Here is a 21,020-nt window from a genome sequence, read left to right on the forward strand (position 1 = left end):
GGTCTGTTTGCTGTAATAGAGGGCATAATGGCTGTTCCTCTCATTCCTTTGTTACTGTGTTATGAACTCTGATGTTTGGTTGGCCACAACTATGCAGCCCAGTAATAAATATTTTGTGTGGTTTGTTCCGCTGTTCTGTACGAGAATGCTCTGTGAGAGTGTGTAATGTGAGTAAATGTATATTTATTTCCAACAATATCAGTGGAACCCAAAGCATCCGTCTTCTCATGTTTGTGTGTGTGAATTTGAGTAAGATGTGTGTTTTTCAGAAACGGCAGCTATGTCAGTTTGTTGACTACATCATCCAAACAGCTCTGTACATCTTTCAGTCTCTTTCTGTCTCTTTATCACTCCACCTCTTGCATCTGTCCTATGAATCATAAGAGTTGCTGCTGAACAACTCTTGTCATAAACTGATCTTCTGCCCAGGCCAGAGATAATGTATGCGCCTAAGTGTGAATGTGAGCTTTTAAACCGCAGCGATTCACTTCAGAAGCATACTGTTAATATCAGGTGGTATTGTTTTGGTTACGTAGGTGTCGTTTAATGTTTAGGATGTTAAAGTGTGTGTGTGTGTGTGTGTGTGTGTGTGTGTGTGTGTGTGTGTGTGTGTGTGTGTGTGTGTGTGTGTGTGTGTGTGTGTGTGTGTGTGTGTGTGTGTGTGTGTGTGTGTGAAGCTACAGGATTTCCACAATCAATATTTTATTGGTAAATCTATGCCAGTATTTACCTCACCGCTTCTCAAAGGTGCACATCTCCATGGCTGAATACGGCCCCATGGCAAAAGTAGTCATGTTTTGCCTGATTTTCCTGATAAATGGAGCATATGCCACAAAATAATTTCAGCAAAATGGATCTTTCTTTTAAGTTGTCCTTGCAGGCCAAGCATAATAATTAACAACACAAAAGTCTGTCATTCGATTGACAGACAAATGACTCTTATGAACTGATTATTTTTAGTGTATCAAAAGCATATTGCAACCAGTGAAGTCTGATTCATGAACAAATGACTCTTTTGAGCTGATCCTCTTAATAAATTATTCAGAATGACTCATAAACTTAGGAGTTACATTTTAAAATCAGCAGAATGTATATTTTGAATGAAAATTAGAGTATATTATTTTTTTGTTTAATCTATTGTAACTTAATCAGTCTGTTCTGATGTGATCTGATAGCATCTTACCAACTTTTCTTTTGTGTCAAGCTATCATCGCCAATGTCTATGACAATGATCAGCCTGCATTGGAGATCAGTGTTTTATTTTATTTTATTATTTGCATGATGGAATGATGATATAATGTTTTTTTTCTCCAGTGGGATGTAACATGAAATAGAGCAATAATAGATGAAAAGACAGAGGGAAATGAATCCAACACTAACAGCAGTATCAAAGCAGGAACATGCTTTGATCAGCTTCAACACTGAAATCTGCAGACCGAAGTGCAAGTAGGTCATCAGAAGGTTGTCTTGTGTTTCCATTTTTGTACATCTATCCAGATTTCTCCAAAGGTTTTCTCATAGTTTGGATTTCAAACCTATGAATAAGATCATATTAATAGACTATCTGGTTATTTTATCTTCATAATGCTGATAAGAGCATTCCTCCTGGAGGAAGACAAGGTGACATGAGGATATAACAGGAAAGGAGAAGAGAAGGGCCTATTGAGGAAGAGTTTGTCACTCTTTGCATCTTGTACGCACATCTCATCCAGTGTTGGTCCCAGATGGGCTCCAGCTGTACGAGTAAAAAGCCACATCCAGCTGTGTGTGTGTTTGTGTGTGTGTGTGTGTGTGTGTGTGTGTGTGTGTGTGTGTGTGTGTGTGTCACACTGGCCTCTAACTGGAGAAACTCACCACTTATGAGGTGAGAACATGTTTAGACCACTGTCACATAAGGTCTGGCTCTTTTCCTTTATGTGTGTCTTTCACAAAACTGCCAGCCATTTAACCATTATTGTAATCGTTGTAATAAGCCATTTGTAACCATTGTTAGCATATTGAGAAATGACATACCGGTACTCGCATGTTCAAGCCACCCGTTATAAGGTGGACGTGTGTGCTTTACTTTAAAAGTCGTCCTGGACCATTCCTATCAGGTCAAACACCGCTCTGACCTGCCAGTCAGTATATTGTGTGCTCGGAAAGACAATGTGTGTGTGTGTGTGTGTGTGTGTGTGTGTGTGTGTGTGTGTGTGTGTGTGTGTGTGTGTGTGTGTGTGTGTGTGTGTGTGTGTGTGTGTGTGTGTGTGTGTGTGTGTGTGTGTGTGTGTGTGTGTGTGTGTGTGTGTGTGTGTGTGTGTGTGTGTGTGTGTGTGTGTGTTTGAGAAAATATAACTCTTGCCAGAGAACATTTGATTTCTGATGTTCTCTTTAGCCAAAGCAAGCAGAGCTGTAATCAGATTGCCACGGTAAAAAGATCCCTCCGCTGAGGGAGTGACATCATTAACTGTTGTGAAGGTCTCTCACTCTCATTCGCAAACTGACAAACTGTTCGACAACTTTGGCAGACTTTGCTCAAACTCTAGAGCCCTTTCTTTTAAACCCTTTTAGAACTTCATCGAACTTGTTTAAAGCCATTTGCTTTACGTAAATGAACCGTAACCACATATAATAGCTCTAGATGTAACATAATCACAAAAAACAATGTATGTTGTTATTGTGTGTCAAAAATAATAATCAATATTATGTCAAAAGGCATTTGTTTCTTTATCATGGTCTTTAGATAGTTAAAATTTTTGACATTGTGACAAAATACAAAATATTAAAACAATTAATTTAGGTTCGTCATACACTCTAAAAAATGCTGGGTTGTTTCAACCCAAATTTGGGTCAAAATTGGACAAACCCAGCCGTTGGGTTACATTTATTAATTAAAAATGTTAACCCAACGGTTGGGTTCGTCCATATTTGACCCAAATTTGGGTTAAAACAACCCAGCATTTTTTAGAGTGTAGTCATTGTATGTATAAATAGTTTGTTGTATGCCTTTTTTTATAAATTGATAGATCCGCACACAAAAACAGCATCACAGCATTGACCCCCACACCCCCCGCCCTCCTCTTCCTACCTCCTTTCATAATCCTATTTTGGTTTTGAAAATTCTGCCTTTCGAAATTAGGCTACATGCCGTGTTTCAGAGGATCTCTGATAAATTGGCCCAGTTTTTGGGATTCCTGTTAAAAAGTGGCCTGATTTACCTGAATTCACCCCTTTCTTACATGCTTTAAGATGGCTATGGTGTTTGGTCTGTTGTTTGTACATTTAAGGCCTGGTTTAACAGACTGTGCTTAGATTAAACCAGTATTCTCCTTAGTTTAATTAGGATGTCTAAGTAGCTTTTATAAATGTGCATTAGAAAAAAAACTTTACTGGTGTGCATCTTGAGACTAAAAAATGGCACTAACTTATATTAAGATATGCCAGTGTAAGTTGCTTCCAGTTAAAACAGCTCAAACATGCATTTTAGTCTGGGACTATTGTCTTAAATGTCCTTGAAGTGCTGGAAGCTTTTGTGCTCATATGAAAAGGAGAGAAGACAACTCCAATTGTCAATATTTCTGGCGGTTCTTGCTATGTCATTTTTATTATTAAACTCTTGGCTTAAATAGCTGCAAATGATTGTCTAATGATGGTAATGACGTGTGATTTATGATTGACCGGTCGTGAGATGGTCTCCCTGGAGCAACGCAGGATTAACTGCCTCTCACAATATTGTAATGGTGATAGAGCTGGCTGTGATCTCAGCAACTCTCCATTTCCTGGAATACATCTTCCAATCTTTCAGCTAGAGGCCCAGATCCTTAACCACTAAACTACCACTGCAGTCCGTCAGATTCTCCAGTCGATTCTAGACATATGTCTCTTGTCCACGTCAATGAAACATATTCATATGTAATGTTATTTGAGTACACTCTGATTCAGCTTTACACTTGCATACAAATTTCATACACACACTTGAGTGTGTGCGTCTCTGGAGGATTTTATCTCTCAGTAGGAGTTTAATTGTATGATGTCAAGTGAGCTTCATTGGTCCAGGAGGACTGTGGTCATTCTCAACAATGAGAACATCTGCTCAAAGTGAGTGCTGTCTTGCTCTGTGATTGGGTCATAATGTCAAACTATCGAACATGTTAATCCATCCTGACATTTATTTCCCTCCTTCTTCTTTTTCTTCTTCTTCTAGAACATTCAGGATTTATCACACCATTTTGTCAACAGATCTCTGCCCATCAGTGTTTAATTTGTGTTAATGGACAATCACCACCAATATGTGGATGGTTTATTGAAATATTTGAATGTCATTTATTGTACATCTGGTTTTGTGTAGTGGTTGACCATTTGATCTGTCAGGGTTTCACCACTGAAGTGATAATTGATATGATTTGCACACAAAAAAAACTCGTACTGATAAAAACACAATAATTGAGTGCTTTAATAATAGATATTTTGTTCGGATCCAAGTCCATTTCAGTTTGTTTGGTTGGAGTGAAAGTGCTTTTCTAAACTCAAGTGCGCGTCAGTGAACCACTAGTGGGCTTTATGTAATAACCTGTAATAGCCACATAGGCTATACTTTGGAATTATATGAAAGTGAAAAATGAACATGGAGGGATTTACATTCACAAGAAGTGTTCGCATACAAGCCAACATTTTTGCAAACCACCCTGAAACTAATCAAGTCCTACAAAGATGGACAGAAAAAAAAAACAGTCAAGTCTGAATCACAGATTATGGCAATGCAAGCAGCATAAATCTGGCAATAGAGATGTGCACTTTCATTTTTTACCCATGTCGTCTCGTCAGTGGCAGTGCAGAGCTGGGTTTGCCAGAAACAGCAGAGACTGCTGAACCTGTACAACACATGAGTCATTTACACAGTGTAAACATTGACCCACTAGACTTGTACTAGAATACTTTTTTAAGACTTTTTACCCTTTTTCATCGCTTGCAGCCCAATTTTTGTGACTGCGCGGACAGTGCATTTATAGCAGCGCATGTGCGAGTGGCTTGAGCGCTTTGAAAACAAAATACACTACAAAGTGCCGGACACGTCTTTCTGCGCTCATGGATAAAGTAGTATACTTTGAAAGGCTCGCGCACTCAACTGTGCACGAGACTGAGCGGAACATGGAAAAATGAATTGCACCCGGGCCTTTACTCTTTCATGGGGGTTTTATGACTGATTTCATTTCATTATTGATTTTCAACTGAAACTAATTTTACATCTATAGCTTTCACAGTTATGTTCAGTTTGTCTTAGTTATCATGGACTTTTAGTTTGTTTTCAATCTTTTCATTGACATCATGTGTTCCTTTGTTTGATTTTTCTGCCACTCCTTTGTTTCTATGGTTAATGTTAATAGTTAATTCTGTTCAGGTGCACATCATTAATTATCTTCTTTGAGTCACTAAGTTCTTCCCTCACAGTCCTTCAGTGTTCGGTCTACATTACATTTAGTGTGTGTTGCCCCTGCCTGTCTGATTATTATTTTTATTATCCTCATTAAACTTCGTATTGGAACTTTATTCTTCATATTCATCTGGCTTCCAGCAACCACCCGTGACAACAACAATTATAGTTTTGCAAAAGAAATTATTTGCAATTTAAAGTCGATATCTACAGAGCAGTTTTTAGTTGTTGATGAATATATCTTTAAATAAATGTTATTAGTATTTTTGTAATGTACCAAATTATAAGGGTCCCTGAATTTAATATGCATTTACAGCATTAGATGAGAGAGGATTTGTTTCCATATGTAAGCAAAATTGACAATATATCCAAAATAGGCCCAGTTTAAAACTAAGTGATAAGTGACCAGCATGGGCTAAAACACAAACAACAGAATAAGAAGCCCTAATTACATTGTGAGAAGTGTATAAATGTGAAGATTGTCAGAACAGGTCAACAACAGGTTAAAACTGTTTGCGTAGAGGGAACGTTTTTGGAGAAAAAAATGCCCCTAGTGCTTCAGAAAAACAAGAAAAATGTAAATAAAGTGCAGTGTATTAATGTGATATACACACGCTTTCTTTTGTTGTGCTGTGTTTGTGTTGCGAGTATGTGTGTGTGGTCAGACTGATTAAAAAGGTCGTTTTTCTCTGGCTGTCAGCGGAAAGAATGGAAAATGTCAAAATAAGTATGAGTGGAATAGATGCTACCGTTAGCTCAGACCACACACATACACAACTTCTTCAACACGCAATGTCATACAATTCAAACAGAAATAAATTAGGCCTCATACAGTGTGTACCCTTACTATAAATATTGTTACAGAGCAACACATGTGTATGTGTGAGTCTACATGTGTGTATGTATGAGGGTGTGAGTTTATCTGTCCTCAGCGACAACTGACAAACTAATCACATGCACGTATTCATAGCAGCAGCGTTTATCTGTTCACAATCTCATGTGTTACAAGCACAAAGAAATGTACACACATGTGGACACACGTTTGAGGGAAGCAATTTTAGCTTGATGGAGCATTTGACCAATCAGGTTTGTGGGTGGTCGAAAAGACATCTCTCTTTCTCACTATTGTGTCCTCTAGTGTGTTTTGGTAACACTTTACAATAAGGTTCAATCCGTTCATATTAGTTCATGTATTTGGTACACTACGACTCAAAAGATTGTAGTCCGTAAGTTTGAGTTTTTTATGTTTTTGAAAGAAGTACAGTATAAACAGTACAGTAAAAACAGTAATAGTGTGACATTTAAAATAACTGTTTTCTATTGTAATATACTTTAAAATTGAATTATTCCTGTGATGGCAAAACTGTGTTTTCAGCATCATTACTCCAGTCTTCAGTGTCACATGATCCTCCAGAAATCATCCTAATATGTGGAATTGCTGCGCAAAAAAACATTTCTTAGAATTATCAATTATCAGTTGTGTTTGTGTTGCTTAATATTGTTGTGGAAGCTGTGATTCATGTTTTTGAATGTTACTGGATTATAAAAAGTTCAAAAGAACAGCATTTATTTGAAATCTTTTGTAATATCATAAATGTCTTTACTGTAAGGTTTGTAATGTTTGATCAATTTTTTTTGTGTGTGTGTGTGTGTGTGTGTGTGTGTGTGTGTGTGTGTGTGTGTGTGTGTGTGTGTGTGTGTGTGTGTGTGTGTGTGTGTGTGTGTGTGTGTGTGTGTGTGTTAAAGAGACAGATGAGATGTCTCGCACTAGACTCAAGTTACAAGGTCTAGACTGCACAAATCTATTTCTCACACACACACGTCTTGCTAAATGAGGACATACCATAGACTTCTATTGTTTATATTTAAAGCTAATTATAATTGCTGCACACTAACCCAAACCATACGCCTAAAAGAAAACATTTTGCATGTTTAATATTAGAAACACATTATTTAAATCCCATTTAGTTAGGATGGCGACTTGGATGTCCCCAAAGGCAGGTTTTGTCAGATTTGGCTAACTTCTAGGGTCCGTTTGGTCCCTAAAGTACATGTAATTAAACCTGCGTACTCACTTTCTTTTGTTGCTCATCGTAATTGTAAATAAGCAGATCTTTGTAAGCTTGGAGAAATGTTTTCAATCCTCTCTCTCTCACACACACACACACACACACACAGAGAGAGACTCTGAGCCAGAACATCATGTCCAAAGGCTGGAACATCCTCTGGCAGGAAGTCAGGCATACAGTGTCTGATTTCAAATACACAGTGGATTAAAAAACACAGCAAGGTGTTTACAGATCTAAAAGTGTCATCTTACTGGTAAAACGCACACAAACTCATGTTCACGCTCGCACGTCAATGTTTTAGATGGATACGTGAATACACATGACACCCAATGCACTCTGGGGCTGAACTTTGTGATTTAGTGGCTTCTCTAATCACATAAATAACACAAATTTTACCCAGACACAGCTGCATGACCCCGCTAACCCCGTTAAATGGGTCTGTGTGTGAATTCAGACTCCTTTCCCTTCAACAATACTGCAATGAATATGACAATGGCAGTCTAGGTCTTGTAACGTGACTCTACTGTGAAGCACGACAGGGTTATGTTCTCTGTCTTACTGACACAGACACAGATATGTGCTACTGCAACTGACCCAGAGTTTCTCTTTTCTCAACCTTTCATTCACTGTGTGTAAACACAAGGGAACTCCAGTCCAGACTGACCTGAAGTATCCTGACCTGATAGTTATCCCTGAATATAGGATCTATGATAAGCTGTGTGTGTGTGTGTGTGTGTGTGTGTGCGTGTGTGCGTGCGTTAGGCATGCGGAGCAATTACATGGTCATATGTGAGATAATGATAAGAAAAGTATTTCCTTTCTAAATAATTCATTATGTTTACGTGGTTTTGTGTGTGTGTTTGTGTGCTAGATCATACAAATGGAATGTCTCACTGCTGTAAATCCACAGGGTTTCTCAACACACACACACACACACATTGTTCATTATGTGTTGTCTTTTTACCAGAGGTGTGTGCGTATGTGTGTTTGCATGTGCAGTTTAATTTACATGGTGACATTTGTTTTATGAAGAAGTGGATTAGTTTCATTGATCATGTCTTGGCTCAAACTCAAGCTGGAGTTAAAATTTAAAATGCTTTGAAATGGCTCCATGAATTAATTTTATTCTTCTGCACTGTATTTAAAAATAAAAAAACTTATCCCTTCATCTTCACAGAGCAGATGGAGGGATGAGCACACAAGAGGGCTGGAGAGAGTCATTCATCGTACCAAACGTTCAGGTAAAAAAAACAACTTTTGTTGGTATTCATGAAATTCAGCGCTTATATTGTGTGTGTGTGTGTGTGTGTGTGTGTGTGTGTGTGTGTGTGTGTGTGTGTGTGTGTGTGTGTGTGTGTGTGTGTGTGTGTGTGTGTGTATAAAGTATAAAGCCTGTGAGATTGCCAGCGTTTGTCTTTGATGTGGTTTAGAGTTCAGAACGAGATGCATTTCCTTCATTTGATCATGCTACCTCTCACTCTCTCTCTCCCCCTCGTTCATTCCTTCCATCTTACTCATTATTGGGCTATGCTGCGCACACCAGTAGTTTATATGTGAAATCCCTCTCCTTTTTCCATTCTAGTAGCTTCTAACAAAGCGATATTGCACCTCTCTCTCTCTCTCTTTCTCATTTGCCGACTCCAGCTTTGGTTACCTACTCCGCTTTCCACTGCCATGATTGGCTCCAGTTGGCAGCGGTTTGATTGGCAGGTGGTTTTGGCTTTGATTATGGCTGTGCAGTGACTGGCTCTAATCGGGAGTTCTACTGTTTCAGCTTTTGCACCTGTGTGCGTCATGTGCCAAAGCAAATACCGACACAACAAAGATAACATGCATGCATACTACTCACAAATGCCATCGCAACCACCGCTAAAGCAGATGTCTGGAGAGCAAGGTTACTGATGACCGATACGATATACAGTATATGATATAAAGCAGTTTAATGTTAACTAACAAGATGTACTTCTTTTAAATGAATGTGGATCAGGAAGGAATTATGCTATAAATGATGTGATATAGCTTTATATTTCACTTTGGTAGAATGACAAGAATAATAATATTTAAAATAATAAAACAAATCTTTCTTTGGCCACTTTAGTCTTATTCAACTTTTTATTCAAACAATTACATTAATAATTGTTATATTAATCATTAGTATTATCATACAATACTAATAATAATATAATTGTATTATACTATAATTTTATATTATACATTATTATTATTATTGTTAGCTGGCTTAAAAGAGCTTGACTATGACTGTCTCTCTTTGCCTGAGATCTTTTCTGAGATAAAAGCCTCCACATTAAAATATGGGCTCTCATTTAATATTTACTTTTTTGTGGTGTGGAGGTCAGCAGACAACACTTACTGTAATTGTCCTATTACAAAAAAGAAGTCTGAGAGGAGTTGGTATTGTTTTACCCCCATAAACTGTCATGAACTGCCCCATTCCAGCACTAGACAGTTATATTACCTTGTGGTAATGTGACCGCGTGTGAACAGTCAAATCCACTTTTTGGTCAAAATGCCCATCTTGGCAAGTTATCAATATAAACACAAAAGGCAATTATTGTGTTTCAACTGGTATTGAGAATAGCATTCTCAATTATATCCTTAGACTGTTTAAAATATTCCTAGTTTGTGTGTGTTATGTGCTTACAAAATGTAACAGAATAACCGACTTTAAAAAGACAAAAAGAAATGGACTTGCCAGCACTGCGTCTCCTCTGTGAGCGGAGGACATTGGTGGAGTACCTGGGGTGGGTGTTGCTGCACAGCGGTTCCCCTATCACCAACTGCGAGACAGAAAAGGAGACCACGCGCTACAGCCGACCACCTGGGCCATCCTGGAGTCGAGGTGTGCTGTCCAGTCCATCCCAGGGCCAGGAGCGAACCACTGCATTATCGACCTGTGGTCCGCGAATCCAGTTCCCTCCTGAGTCCCCACCCTCGATTCGACGACTTCCCTGCCGGTTTCATCCGGCTGTCTGGATGCTCCGTTCCCATCCTGAGACCTTCCTCCTTCAAAGTTTCTGCCCGACTTCCTGGTCCCATCTCCTTCGCTGGTTCCGTCCAGTCCCCTGGATCCGGCGGCTCTGCTGGTGTCGTCCAGTTCCGTACAGCAGTTCAGCCTTATCTCGGGCTTCCCGATCACCAGCTCGGCACGATGATGTGGATTCCCCAGCTTAACATCGGTCCTCCAGGCCCTTGACTCCACCTGGACCTGTCAGGTCGCACCAGCTCTGCACTCCCTCGCCTCCAGTGTGGTCCTTATAATCATCAGCTGTGTCTTGCCCTATTGTCTGTATGTAATACATGTTGTTTATTTCCTTGTGTTCTTCTATAACGATCTCCTGCGTTCATCATTAAAGGCTGTTTAAAATATTCCTAGTTTGTATGTGTTGCTTATGACACGCTACAGTAAAATTTGATACACTTTATTAGTGAATTAGACCCAGTGTGTTTCAGATTGTTGTTCTGTATGTGTGTGGGAGTCTTGGGCATTAAATTGTACCAGTGATTTAGTTTTAATCATAGTCTTTTGACTAAAAAGTTTTAGTCATATTTTAGTCACCTGAATTGTTTTAGTCTAGTTATATAAATATACGATTTTAGTCGACTAAAATCTAGTCAGTAAATAAGAAACAAATATAAAAACACGAGCAAAACACGTGCAGATGCATTATAAACTTTTTGTCAATTCCTTCAACTGTCCCAGGCCATGGTGCAGTCCTTATTGTCGAGCCCTTGTTGTATTTTTACATTTCTTTGTTTTCCCGGCGATTGTCGCTCAACACGGTTTATAAATAGTCTTGTTTTCCTTGACATGAAATTTATTCATTTTTCTGTTTTTCTCTTTCTCACAGACATTTTTAAACGTTTTATAAGACATGCGGCAAGTGTATGCTATTAACCCGTCGTGTACTTTGCCATTCAAAAGTGCACCTTTAACCTCCCTACCATGCAAAGTGATTAATTGTAGAATTTAAACTTGCCTAACATCTTCATCTCATTATTATTTATTGACGAAAAGGTCAATAGATTTTCGTTATAGATTTTGCCATCAAAAACATTTTTTTATTTAGTTATCTCATTTTCGTCAGTGACAAAATGTTGTTGACGTCAACTCTGACTTATTCGTCAACTAAATGAACACTGAAGTGCACAAGGAATTCTCTTACACACACTAGTAGAATGGCGCACTCAAGTGTGCCGCAGATGACCTCAGGAAACAATGCCTGTAATATGCTGAGCTGTAAATCTCTGTATATTTGACAGCAGTGTATGGATGTTAATAAATCTCTAACATACTGTTATGTAGACATATAGGATATTGCATACAGCTCAATGTGCGTGTTTGAAACTATAGACCTCACTCATCGCTGTGAGCTCATTTTGAAGAGCGTGCACACACATAACTCATGTTAAAGTTGATTTTTATGGTTTAGTTCTAATTCTGTTCCACTAAATTTCCATGAAATGTTGACAATTTTTTTTTTACTGATCAGATTTTAGTATAAAAACCAAACCATCAGACTGTTAGGCAAGTATTAATGCATGAGTTTCTCCTTTTAGTGCCAAACTGTGTGGAAGCGTCTGTGTCTACATGCATGATTATTTAATAAGGAAGCCATTTCTAATCCATTCTTGTGATCAAAAGTCACACTAATTTCTTCCCACTTCTCAGAGTCATGGGTCAAAGCACTTGCACATGGACATACACAAACTCACTCACTTTGTGGCCTCATAAACATGCACTTTGTGAATGTTCAGCTGGTGTTCGGTGTTTGTGTGTGCAGCTGCATGTTTGGTGTGAAATATGGTTCCAATACTGTCTGTCTTTGATGCTAATTTGTTCCATTCATTAAAGACTTTTAACACTCGTTTTTTATTCTCCTATTTAAAACAAACACAGACATACCCACTGTCAAGTAACCCTCCCTTGAAATTCTTTTGACGAACGTGCAAACATGCGCGTGCACACATGCAGGCCAATTCTTTTTTATGGATGTTTTTCAACAGTAAAAAGCGCTTACTACTGTGCTTATCATATGCTTAAAATACTTTTAAAATATTATGCCTAAAATATGATATAGTTGCATCTATATTCATGTGTGAAATTAGTCAAAACTTGCAACTACAAAATGAAACATTCTCCTGATGCTTCTCTGAAGCTCACCGTCACCACCAGAGGGAGTACATTCACTCGGTCACACAAACATTACATTTTCATTGAAACATTTTCTGATGATGAGATTTTTTCGAGTAGCCTACTAGTAAGAATTCTGTAAATAATAAAGGTTTTGCAAACACAAACTGAGGGTTTGTGAAGCGGACTGGAATATTTTGTGAGGGCGTATTTCAATTAAATGTATGCATGTTTATTTTATCTTAAGCTTTTAAAGCTTCACCCAAAAATGAAAATTCTGTCAGTAATTACTCACCTTCAGGTTGTTCCAACCCCGTAAGACTTTCGTTCATCTTCGGAACACAAATTAAGATATTTTTGATTAAATCTGAGAGCTGTCTCACTCCTCCATAGGCTTCTATGGGATTTCTATGGCGCTTCTATTAGGATTTCCTGCCAATTCTTATACACTTAAGTAAAAAATTATATGGTTGGCAAAAAAAAAAAACAGAACTTCCATGATCACTAGAAATGTACAAAAACATATTTTTTAATACATTTTATTCTTTAACTGATTTCATTCTTAACTTGATTGAATTCTTTCTTGGTTAAACTGAATTGTGGGTGGTATGTGAATAAGATGCAAGGTTTGCGCATGAAATAACTATTTGCTGAGTTCACTCCATGATTGTTTTATAAAGAACACAGGGACTTCTGCAGATCAAGTTCTTTGCATGCTTATTACGTGTGTCATGTTTGGTTTTTGTTGTGCATGTTTGATTATATATATGTGCTTCCTTCCAACTTAAGCTCCCCTCCCCTTCTGTTGTTTTTCATATAATGAGAAAAAAGGAAGATTACAGGAAAAGATTAAAGCCAACAAGTTGTTTCTCTTCACTTATGATATTCTGTGTTTTGAGAAAAAGAGATATCGCGTGCGAAGCTCACCAGACAACACATTTAAAGCAGCAGTCATTTACAAATGAGTTGAAGTAGTTTTATTGCGAGAAAAAGACCCCTGAATACTAGCCAACACAAACACAGGAGTGACCTCAGGCCTTAGGAACACAGATCTGACTCTGTGTGTGTGTGTGTGTGTGTGTGTGTGTGTGTGTGTGTGTGTGTGTGTGTGTGTGTGTGTGTGTGTGTGTGTGTGTGTGTGTGTGTGTGTGTGTGTGTGTGTGTGTGTTATTTAGGCACCAGCAGAAGCAATTGTCCTTCAAAATTAATCATCTTTTAACTCATCTTTTCTACAATCTGAAGCAGATGTTCAGGATGAAAAAAAATTGGAAATGTATCATTTTACATTCACAATTGCAACTGATCATCACTTATCCCTTTTGCAGAAAATAACGGGAAAAGGAAAGGAGACCGGAAAAAGGGTAATTTCATTTTCACTGTTATTTGAAAATTTACTGGCAGGTTTGAGGTGGTTTGTTTTGTTTCTCTTTTTTTGTGCTTTGACTGTTTCACTTTATGTCAGACTGATATTGCATTCTTCTCTCTCTTTCTCTCTATTTAGGCAAGAAAGGGCCCCCTGGCGCTCCTGGACCTCCAGGCCCACCTGGTCCACAAGGTCCACCTGGAATTCCGGGCATCCCGGGGATCCCAGGCAGTAACGCAATGGGTCCATCTGGCCCACCTGGCCCTCCCGGCCCCGCAGGGCCACCTGGACCACAAGGTCCTCCTGGACCACAGGGACCTTCAGGTTAACACAGACACTTGCCTCTACAAGCAGTCACAGCAAGCTGCTTGTTTAAAAGGCTGTTCACATCAAGAGCGATGCAACACAACATTTCAATTCAACCTAAATGTTGCTTTATTGCTGCACAATCTGTAGGAATTCAGTGTTTAAATGGGAAGGCTTGTTGCTGAAAAGATTCATTCATTCTTGGTGTGAACAGATCATAGCGCAAGACAGTTGACATAAGCAGTGTCCACAATTGCAGTTAAATCAAGATTGTTTAGCATATTACGATTACACGATTCAAACTTAGAGTATTGTAAATAATCATTTAGTACGGTTACGGTAGATGCTTTTTATCCAAAAGCAACAAATTTCTTTTCCCCTTTGTATCAACAGGTGGCGCCGATAAAGCCAAGCACAGAGAGACCCAGGTATGTGATGTCCTGACCTCCACACTGCTCATCTCTCCATGTTACTTTCTCTTAGTAAAAAAGAGGATGTTTGGATGTGTAGATCATGATAATGTGTAAGACTGTACATAAAATTTGCTTTTGAATTTGTGAATGTTTGTGATGTTTCTGTAGCCAGCTGTGGTGCATCTTCAAGGTCAGGAAACCACTATCCAAGTGAAAGAAGGTAAGAGTTAAATAATGATCCCTTGCATACACACACCTACATCCATATTCTTGAAAATGCTTATTGATATTGTGTGTTGCCATGACATTCATTTGTTATAGGCTGTTCGAAGGGTTCAACTATAAGGATGGCTGGCTGGCCATCGTAAAAAAAAAGAAGCAACATTTGATGGGACAAAATAATGGACTACTGTTTAAATGTTTGTAGTCAGTCATTTTTTGTTGTTGTTGTTGTTGAAAGAAATTAATATATTTATTCAGCAAGGACACATTAAATTTACCAAAAGTGTCAGTAAAACATTTATAATGTTTCAAGTAAATACTGTTTTTTAACTTTCTATTCGTTATATTATCCAGAAACATATTAAGCAGCTCAACGGTTTTCAACCTTGATACTAACAAAACAAAAATATATAAGAAAACAGTTATTTTAAATTGTAATAATATTAGTGTGTGTGTGTGTGTGTGTGTGTGTGTGTGTGTGTGTGTGTGTGTGTGTGTGTGTGTGTGTGTGTGTGTGTGTGTGTGTGTGTGTGTGTGTGTGTGTGTGTGTGTGTGTGTGTGTGTGTGTGTGTGTGTGTGTGTGTGTGTGTGTGTGTGTAAGAGAAAGAGATTACTTTTCTAAATTTGGAACGAATGTTTTCAACTGTTAATCATTTTCAAACATTTGACCCAGGCTGGGTAAACCTTACCGTACTCAACACTGATTACTGGCAGACTTTCAAAATCCTTCATCACTTGAATTAAGATTATAAAAATTTAATTTTAAAGCACATCCACTTTTTTCTTTGAGATTGTTCTGTGGTTAAAAACAGATTTCTGAATGAAATGATTTTTAAATTTCCAGCACTGGAAAGCATTTTTATCACTCGCCATGGTGGCAACTCTCAGACAGGTTTAAGCCGAAACCTTTCAGTGGCAATGTGGATTGATATAATTGGCAGAGGTGGTGAGCTGCAAATTCAATCAAGAAAATCAATCAAAAGTATCAGAATAGCATCGCTTTACTAAACAGCCTTTAAATGGCAGGAAGTATAGTGCACATCAACAACAAACAACAAATGAATATTATTCAACATGTCCTAGCTTTTTACAGAAAATATTCAGATGTAGCCCCCTTTGTAATCGTTAACATTTTCATAAGTAACTGTGATTTAAAGGTGCTATATGGAGTTTTTCTACTAAAATTAATCCATTTTTTATTGCCTGTGTGTGAAGGGGTTGTAATCTCACAATAAAATGATCCACTTGGCGGGTTTTGCTATTACCTCTGAAAGCAAGTATTCCTATTTCTATGTGATGCTCCGTGTCGGATTTGCCGCGAAATCCAGTGACGTGACTGAGACCTGCATGCGCGCTCCCGACCCTCTCGCCTCATCTACTGACTTCGCACTCAACAGCGACGACACTGCAACTTTATGACATGGAGTCTGCTAATACTAGGAAACGACTAGCACAACACAGACTCCAACACAAACTCCTCATAATAATAAAAAACAAAAGAAAGCACGCGCACGAGCACTCGCTGGTAAACGTATTGGTTGCAATCTGAAACATCACCGCTAGATGCCGCTGAAAACTCCATACAGCACTTTTAATTACACATTTTTTTCTCAGTGACTAACAGATTACAGTTACATTTATTTTGTAACTCAGTTACATGTAACTAGTTTCTCCCAAACACTAATAATTCAATTCTTAATTATTATTCATTTCTCAATGTGAAATGTATAGTTTTTTGGGTTGTAAGGGTCAGTGAAAATGTTAAAGGGATAGTTCACTTTGAAATAAATTTTTGATATGTTTTAGCTTACCTCAAGGGCATCCAAGATGTAGGTGTCTTTGTTTCCACAGTATTTTCAATTTTGATATTTTTAGGTCAAACCGTTGTTGTCTGTCAGTCATATAATGCAGGTCTATGGGGTCCACCTCAAAGAGCATGCACAGAGAAGTCCAAATTAAACATGATTTAATGATTCGTAAATTTAAGTACACATTGATGGCCTAAGACACGAAACGAGCGGTTTGTGCGAGAAAACGAACAGTATTTATATCGTTTTTACCTCTTGTAACACAGCGACATCTAGTGTATACATCTATGCACCAGTCTTCGCACGTCACACAGAAGGAAGCGCCCGCGCCCTCAGATCACTTGGACATGGCTGTGTTACAAGAGGTAAAAACGATATAAATACTGTTCGTTTTCTCACACAAACCGCTCGTTTCGTGACTTAGGCCATCAATGTGTACTTACATTTACGAATCATTAAATCATGATTAATTTGGACTTCTCTGTGCATGCTCTTTGAGGTGGACCCCATAGACCTGCATGATATGACTGACAGACAAGAACGGTTTGACCTAAAAATATCAAAAATGAAAATACTGTGGAAACAAAGACACCTACATCTTGGATGCCCTTGAGGTAAGCTAAAACATATCAAAAATTTATTTCAAAGTGAACTATCCCTTTAACAAGGCAAGTAGAAATCTGTAAAAACTCCTGTGTGTATGTGTGTTAATTATGTGTCGCTGCTGTCATAACAGATGATTGAGTATTTACTGGTGTCTGTTTGTGAGATTTGTCAGAAGGTGTGTTGAAGAATTGGAGAATGATCTCGATCCATCATAGAGTGTTTAAAATGCACTCGCGCTCTGGAGAGCTGGAAGTCCTGCTTGACGGAACATACTTTATATATAGTCAGGTAGAAGTGAGTACAGTCCCTGGACTAACTCTACTGCTTATACACAAACATATACAGTGTACATTTCTTACATTTTATTTCAACAATATTAACATTAGAAATCAATAACCATTATCCCAATTTGCTTTCTGTGTGTGTGTGTGTGTGTGTGTGTGTGTGTGTGTGTGTGTGTGTGTGTGTGTGTGTGTGTGTGTGTGTGTGTGTGTGTGTGTGTGTGTGTGTGTGTGTGTGTGTGTGTGTGTGTGTGTGTGTGTGTGCAACAGGTATATTACCTGAATTTCACGGACATAGCAAGTTATGAGGTGATGGTAGATAAGACTCCATTCTTGCGCTGCACGCGAAGCATCGAGACCGGCCAGCGCAAGTTCAACACCTGCTACACCGCGGGTGTGTGTTTGTTGCGAGCACGCCAGAGGATCTCCATTCGCATGGTGTACGAAGACACCTCCATCTCCATGAGCAACCACACCACGTTCCTCGGCAGCATCCGTCTAGGGGACGCCCCGGCCGCTGGACACACCTGAGGTCATCGGCACGCAGGTGCACCTAATCAGACTCGCAGATCACACTCTTTAGATGTGCATGAGCTGATGAGCTCACAGACCACTCCCACTGAACTCAACTGAGCCATCCCCGCCCCATGGACACCACCAATCTACAGCCAGCAATTTATCAACATATCTGTCGAGCATCAGGCAAACGTGACTGTAGCTTCACCAACACTGACAAAAGATTCAAGTCTCTCCGAGCACTGAAACACACTCCGTTAGTCCTCAAACATTAGCAGCACAACATTCACCACAAGTAATCAAACTGTCTATTTACGAATGAGGTTGGCACACTGGTTTCCTGAATGAACAGTGTGAGCGGATGAGCTCAGCACCGTCACAGCTGCCGTGTGTGTATGTAGATTCAGGCACACACACTGCCCATCCAGCTTTAGCACAGGGAGAAAGTGCAGTGACTGGAACTGACTCCAGTAGCAATCTACTCAGTCGTAACAGACACACACTTCATTTGATTCAACACCACATAAATAGTGAACCTGTGTACTATTCTATTAAAATAAGCACTGATGTTAGCAATGTATGTAAAACAGAATATCTATGTTCAGTTATCTCTGATCTTTCACACACACAGTCAAGATACCCATTTTTTAAATGAAGTTGTGGAAATCCTGACAGTTTTATTTTGTTTTTTTTATTTTTAGAACTTTGTTTTTTAACTGTCATTACCTGTAGGAAAAACTGAGTGTGTGCATATGATGGCAGTGGCTCAGGCACTGAAATTAATGATTCTTCATAATGTTTTCTTCCATCAACATCCTGAATATGCAATACCATATGCCTCCTGTAGAGGGCAGAAGTGCTCCTCTATTGTAAATGTAGCACTGAGAGTTTGACTAGAAGATTTTGGCTTGTGTTCGGAATAGAATATTGTTGTACTACTCTTACTTCTGCTGCAATATATAGTGTGCGTGTAGTATAACTAACATACATGCTACCATTCAAAATGTTGGGCTTGATCATTTCTTTTATTCCGTTTTATCCGAAAGGACACCTGAAATTGATCAAATGTGGCAGTAAAGACATATATACTGTTACAAAAGATTTCGATTTCAAATAAATGCTGTTCTTTTGAACTTCCTATTCATCAAAATATCCTGGAAAAAGTATGAGGGTTTCCACAAAAATATCAAGCAGCACAACTGTATTTAACATTTGTAATAAGAAATGTTTCTTGAGCAGCAAACTTGCTGAATACTGTATCACACAATGCAAAATACTATCAATATCCTCATGATTTGATGACAAATATAACATTATATACGAAATGTGATTTTTTTTAAATAACATATAAGATAATAACTCGCCAAATTGAGCATGCAACGTGATGAGGTACAATGTGGCATACTACTGAAACATTTAGCATTTCATAATCCGTTGACATATACTGTTTTTAATAGTTTGCAGTATACAGTAAGCAGTAACCTATTGTTCCATTCCGAACATTTGAGCCTCTATCTTTGACTCTAACACATACTGATAAAAATCATGAATCATAAAGTCGTGAATTAGCTCTTTTGGATTTCTCCACCGCCTGACTGACAGCTCAGGATTGTGGATCTGAATGGGTTTTAGAGAAAGACTGAATCATGAGTAGTTTAGTTAATAGGAATCAGATCCACAAGAACAAACTGCTTTATTGTGTGTTCAAAGGTCTCGGAATAAAAAGAACCGTGGGAATTATGTGGAACTTTCTAAAGGGAGCTGGTAATCTGCCCTCAGGTTGTTCCCTCTGTCTCCACATGGAAACGTAAAAAAAGCAGGAGAGTCTGATTGTTCTGATAGATTTGTTTATATCTCTCTCTTTCTTCCCTTACACGTCACATCACATCCAACCAGCAGCTTGTTTTAGTTTTTGTTTCTGCTGTGTTTTTGTTTTACATACAAGTGTCTTTATTTTACTGAAGATAATGTATATTTGTAAACTATACAGGGACTGTATATATGTACATAAGATATTTTGCTCTCTTGTGTTTTTTTTATGTCCTATTAAATTGTTTTTGAAAGATTGTTTTTAAACTGGTTTAATTGTCTATGTTCCAAGAGAAAGAGTGGCGCAGTTGGTGTGCAGTGACCTCTAGTGTCAAAAAAAAACCTTTTTCACTCACATGATTCAATAGTCATCAGTATCTGCTCTAATGATTCTGATATGCAGATATTTGTGGCCTAATTTAGTTCAAGTAATGGTGTTTGTTCATCAGATCCATGTAAATTCGTGTTAATTAAAAGTTTTAGTGGAGGAACCGAATCCATCTCACTAAACGCATGTCAGCTTCATTGCTATTTCATACTGTGTAAGAACAGAAACATCTTTTCTACCTGTGTGTATTCAGTGTTAAGTGGTCTGCGGGGTGACGTAATGGCTAATAACACCTTAAAATGTCATTCTTTCACAAACATGAAGGTTTCGTCACCTCTGCTTCCACATTCCTCTGTCTTACTGTCTACATTGTACACACACAGATACAAAAGACAGGATACACTCTTGATGCTAAGCTTTTGTCTAAAATCTCAGGACAATTAAGTCAAAGAGCATGAGACAGAAAGCAAGGACTCCTTGTCCTCACAAGCCCCCTGACTGCTTCAAACGGGGAACAGAACGGTTTCCATCCTGCATCTCACACCTCACTGTCATTCATGCTGTTATTGCTCAGTACATGATGTGGTATTGATGACTCCTTCTTTCATGTCCACTAAGTACTGATTTTCTAAACATGGAGATAAGATACATCATAACATTTATCAGTTAAGAATCGAGTCCTGAGTAAATTCAGAAATCTTTTAGGTTTCTGTACAAGTACTTCATTGGTAGCCTAT

The 21,020-nt window shown here is 38.4% G+C and overlaps 1 protein-coding gene and 1 long non-coding RNA gene across 2 annotated transcripts in view; one reads left to right on the plus strand and one right to left on the minus strand.

Annotated features, from left to right (window-relative positions):
* eda (ectodysplasin A) overlaps positions 1-20,219 on the plus strand; it is a gene marked incomplete at its 5' end in the record, with an annotated part of 38,563 nt that extends 18,344 nt beyond the window's left edge. Inside the window, 7 exon segments of the mRNA XM_079608794.1 lie at positions 8,657-8,720; positions 13,957-13,992; positions 14,133-14,318; positions 14,694-14,728; positions 14,882-14,933; positions 17,513-17,643; positions 17,901-20,219. Coding sequence (XP_079464920.1) covers positions 8,657-8,720; positions 13,957-13,992; positions 14,133-14,318; positions 14,694-14,728; positions 14,882-14,933; positions 17,513-17,643; positions 17,901-18,161 — 765 coding nt within the window. The 3' untranslated portion in view covers positions 18,162-20,219.
* LOC306996212 overlaps positions 1-21,020 on the minus strand; it is a 1,114,438-nt gene that overhangs the window by 550,211 nt on the left and 543,207 nt on the right. The window lies entirely within an intron of this gene.

Source organism: Phoxinus phoxinus, assembly GCF_949152265.1.
Source record: "Phoxinus phoxinus genome assembly, chromosome: 3".
NCBI classification, from domain to species: domain Eukaryota; kingdom Metazoa; phylum Chordata; class Actinopteri; order Cypriniformes; family Leuciscidae; genus Phoxinus; species Phoxinus phoxinus.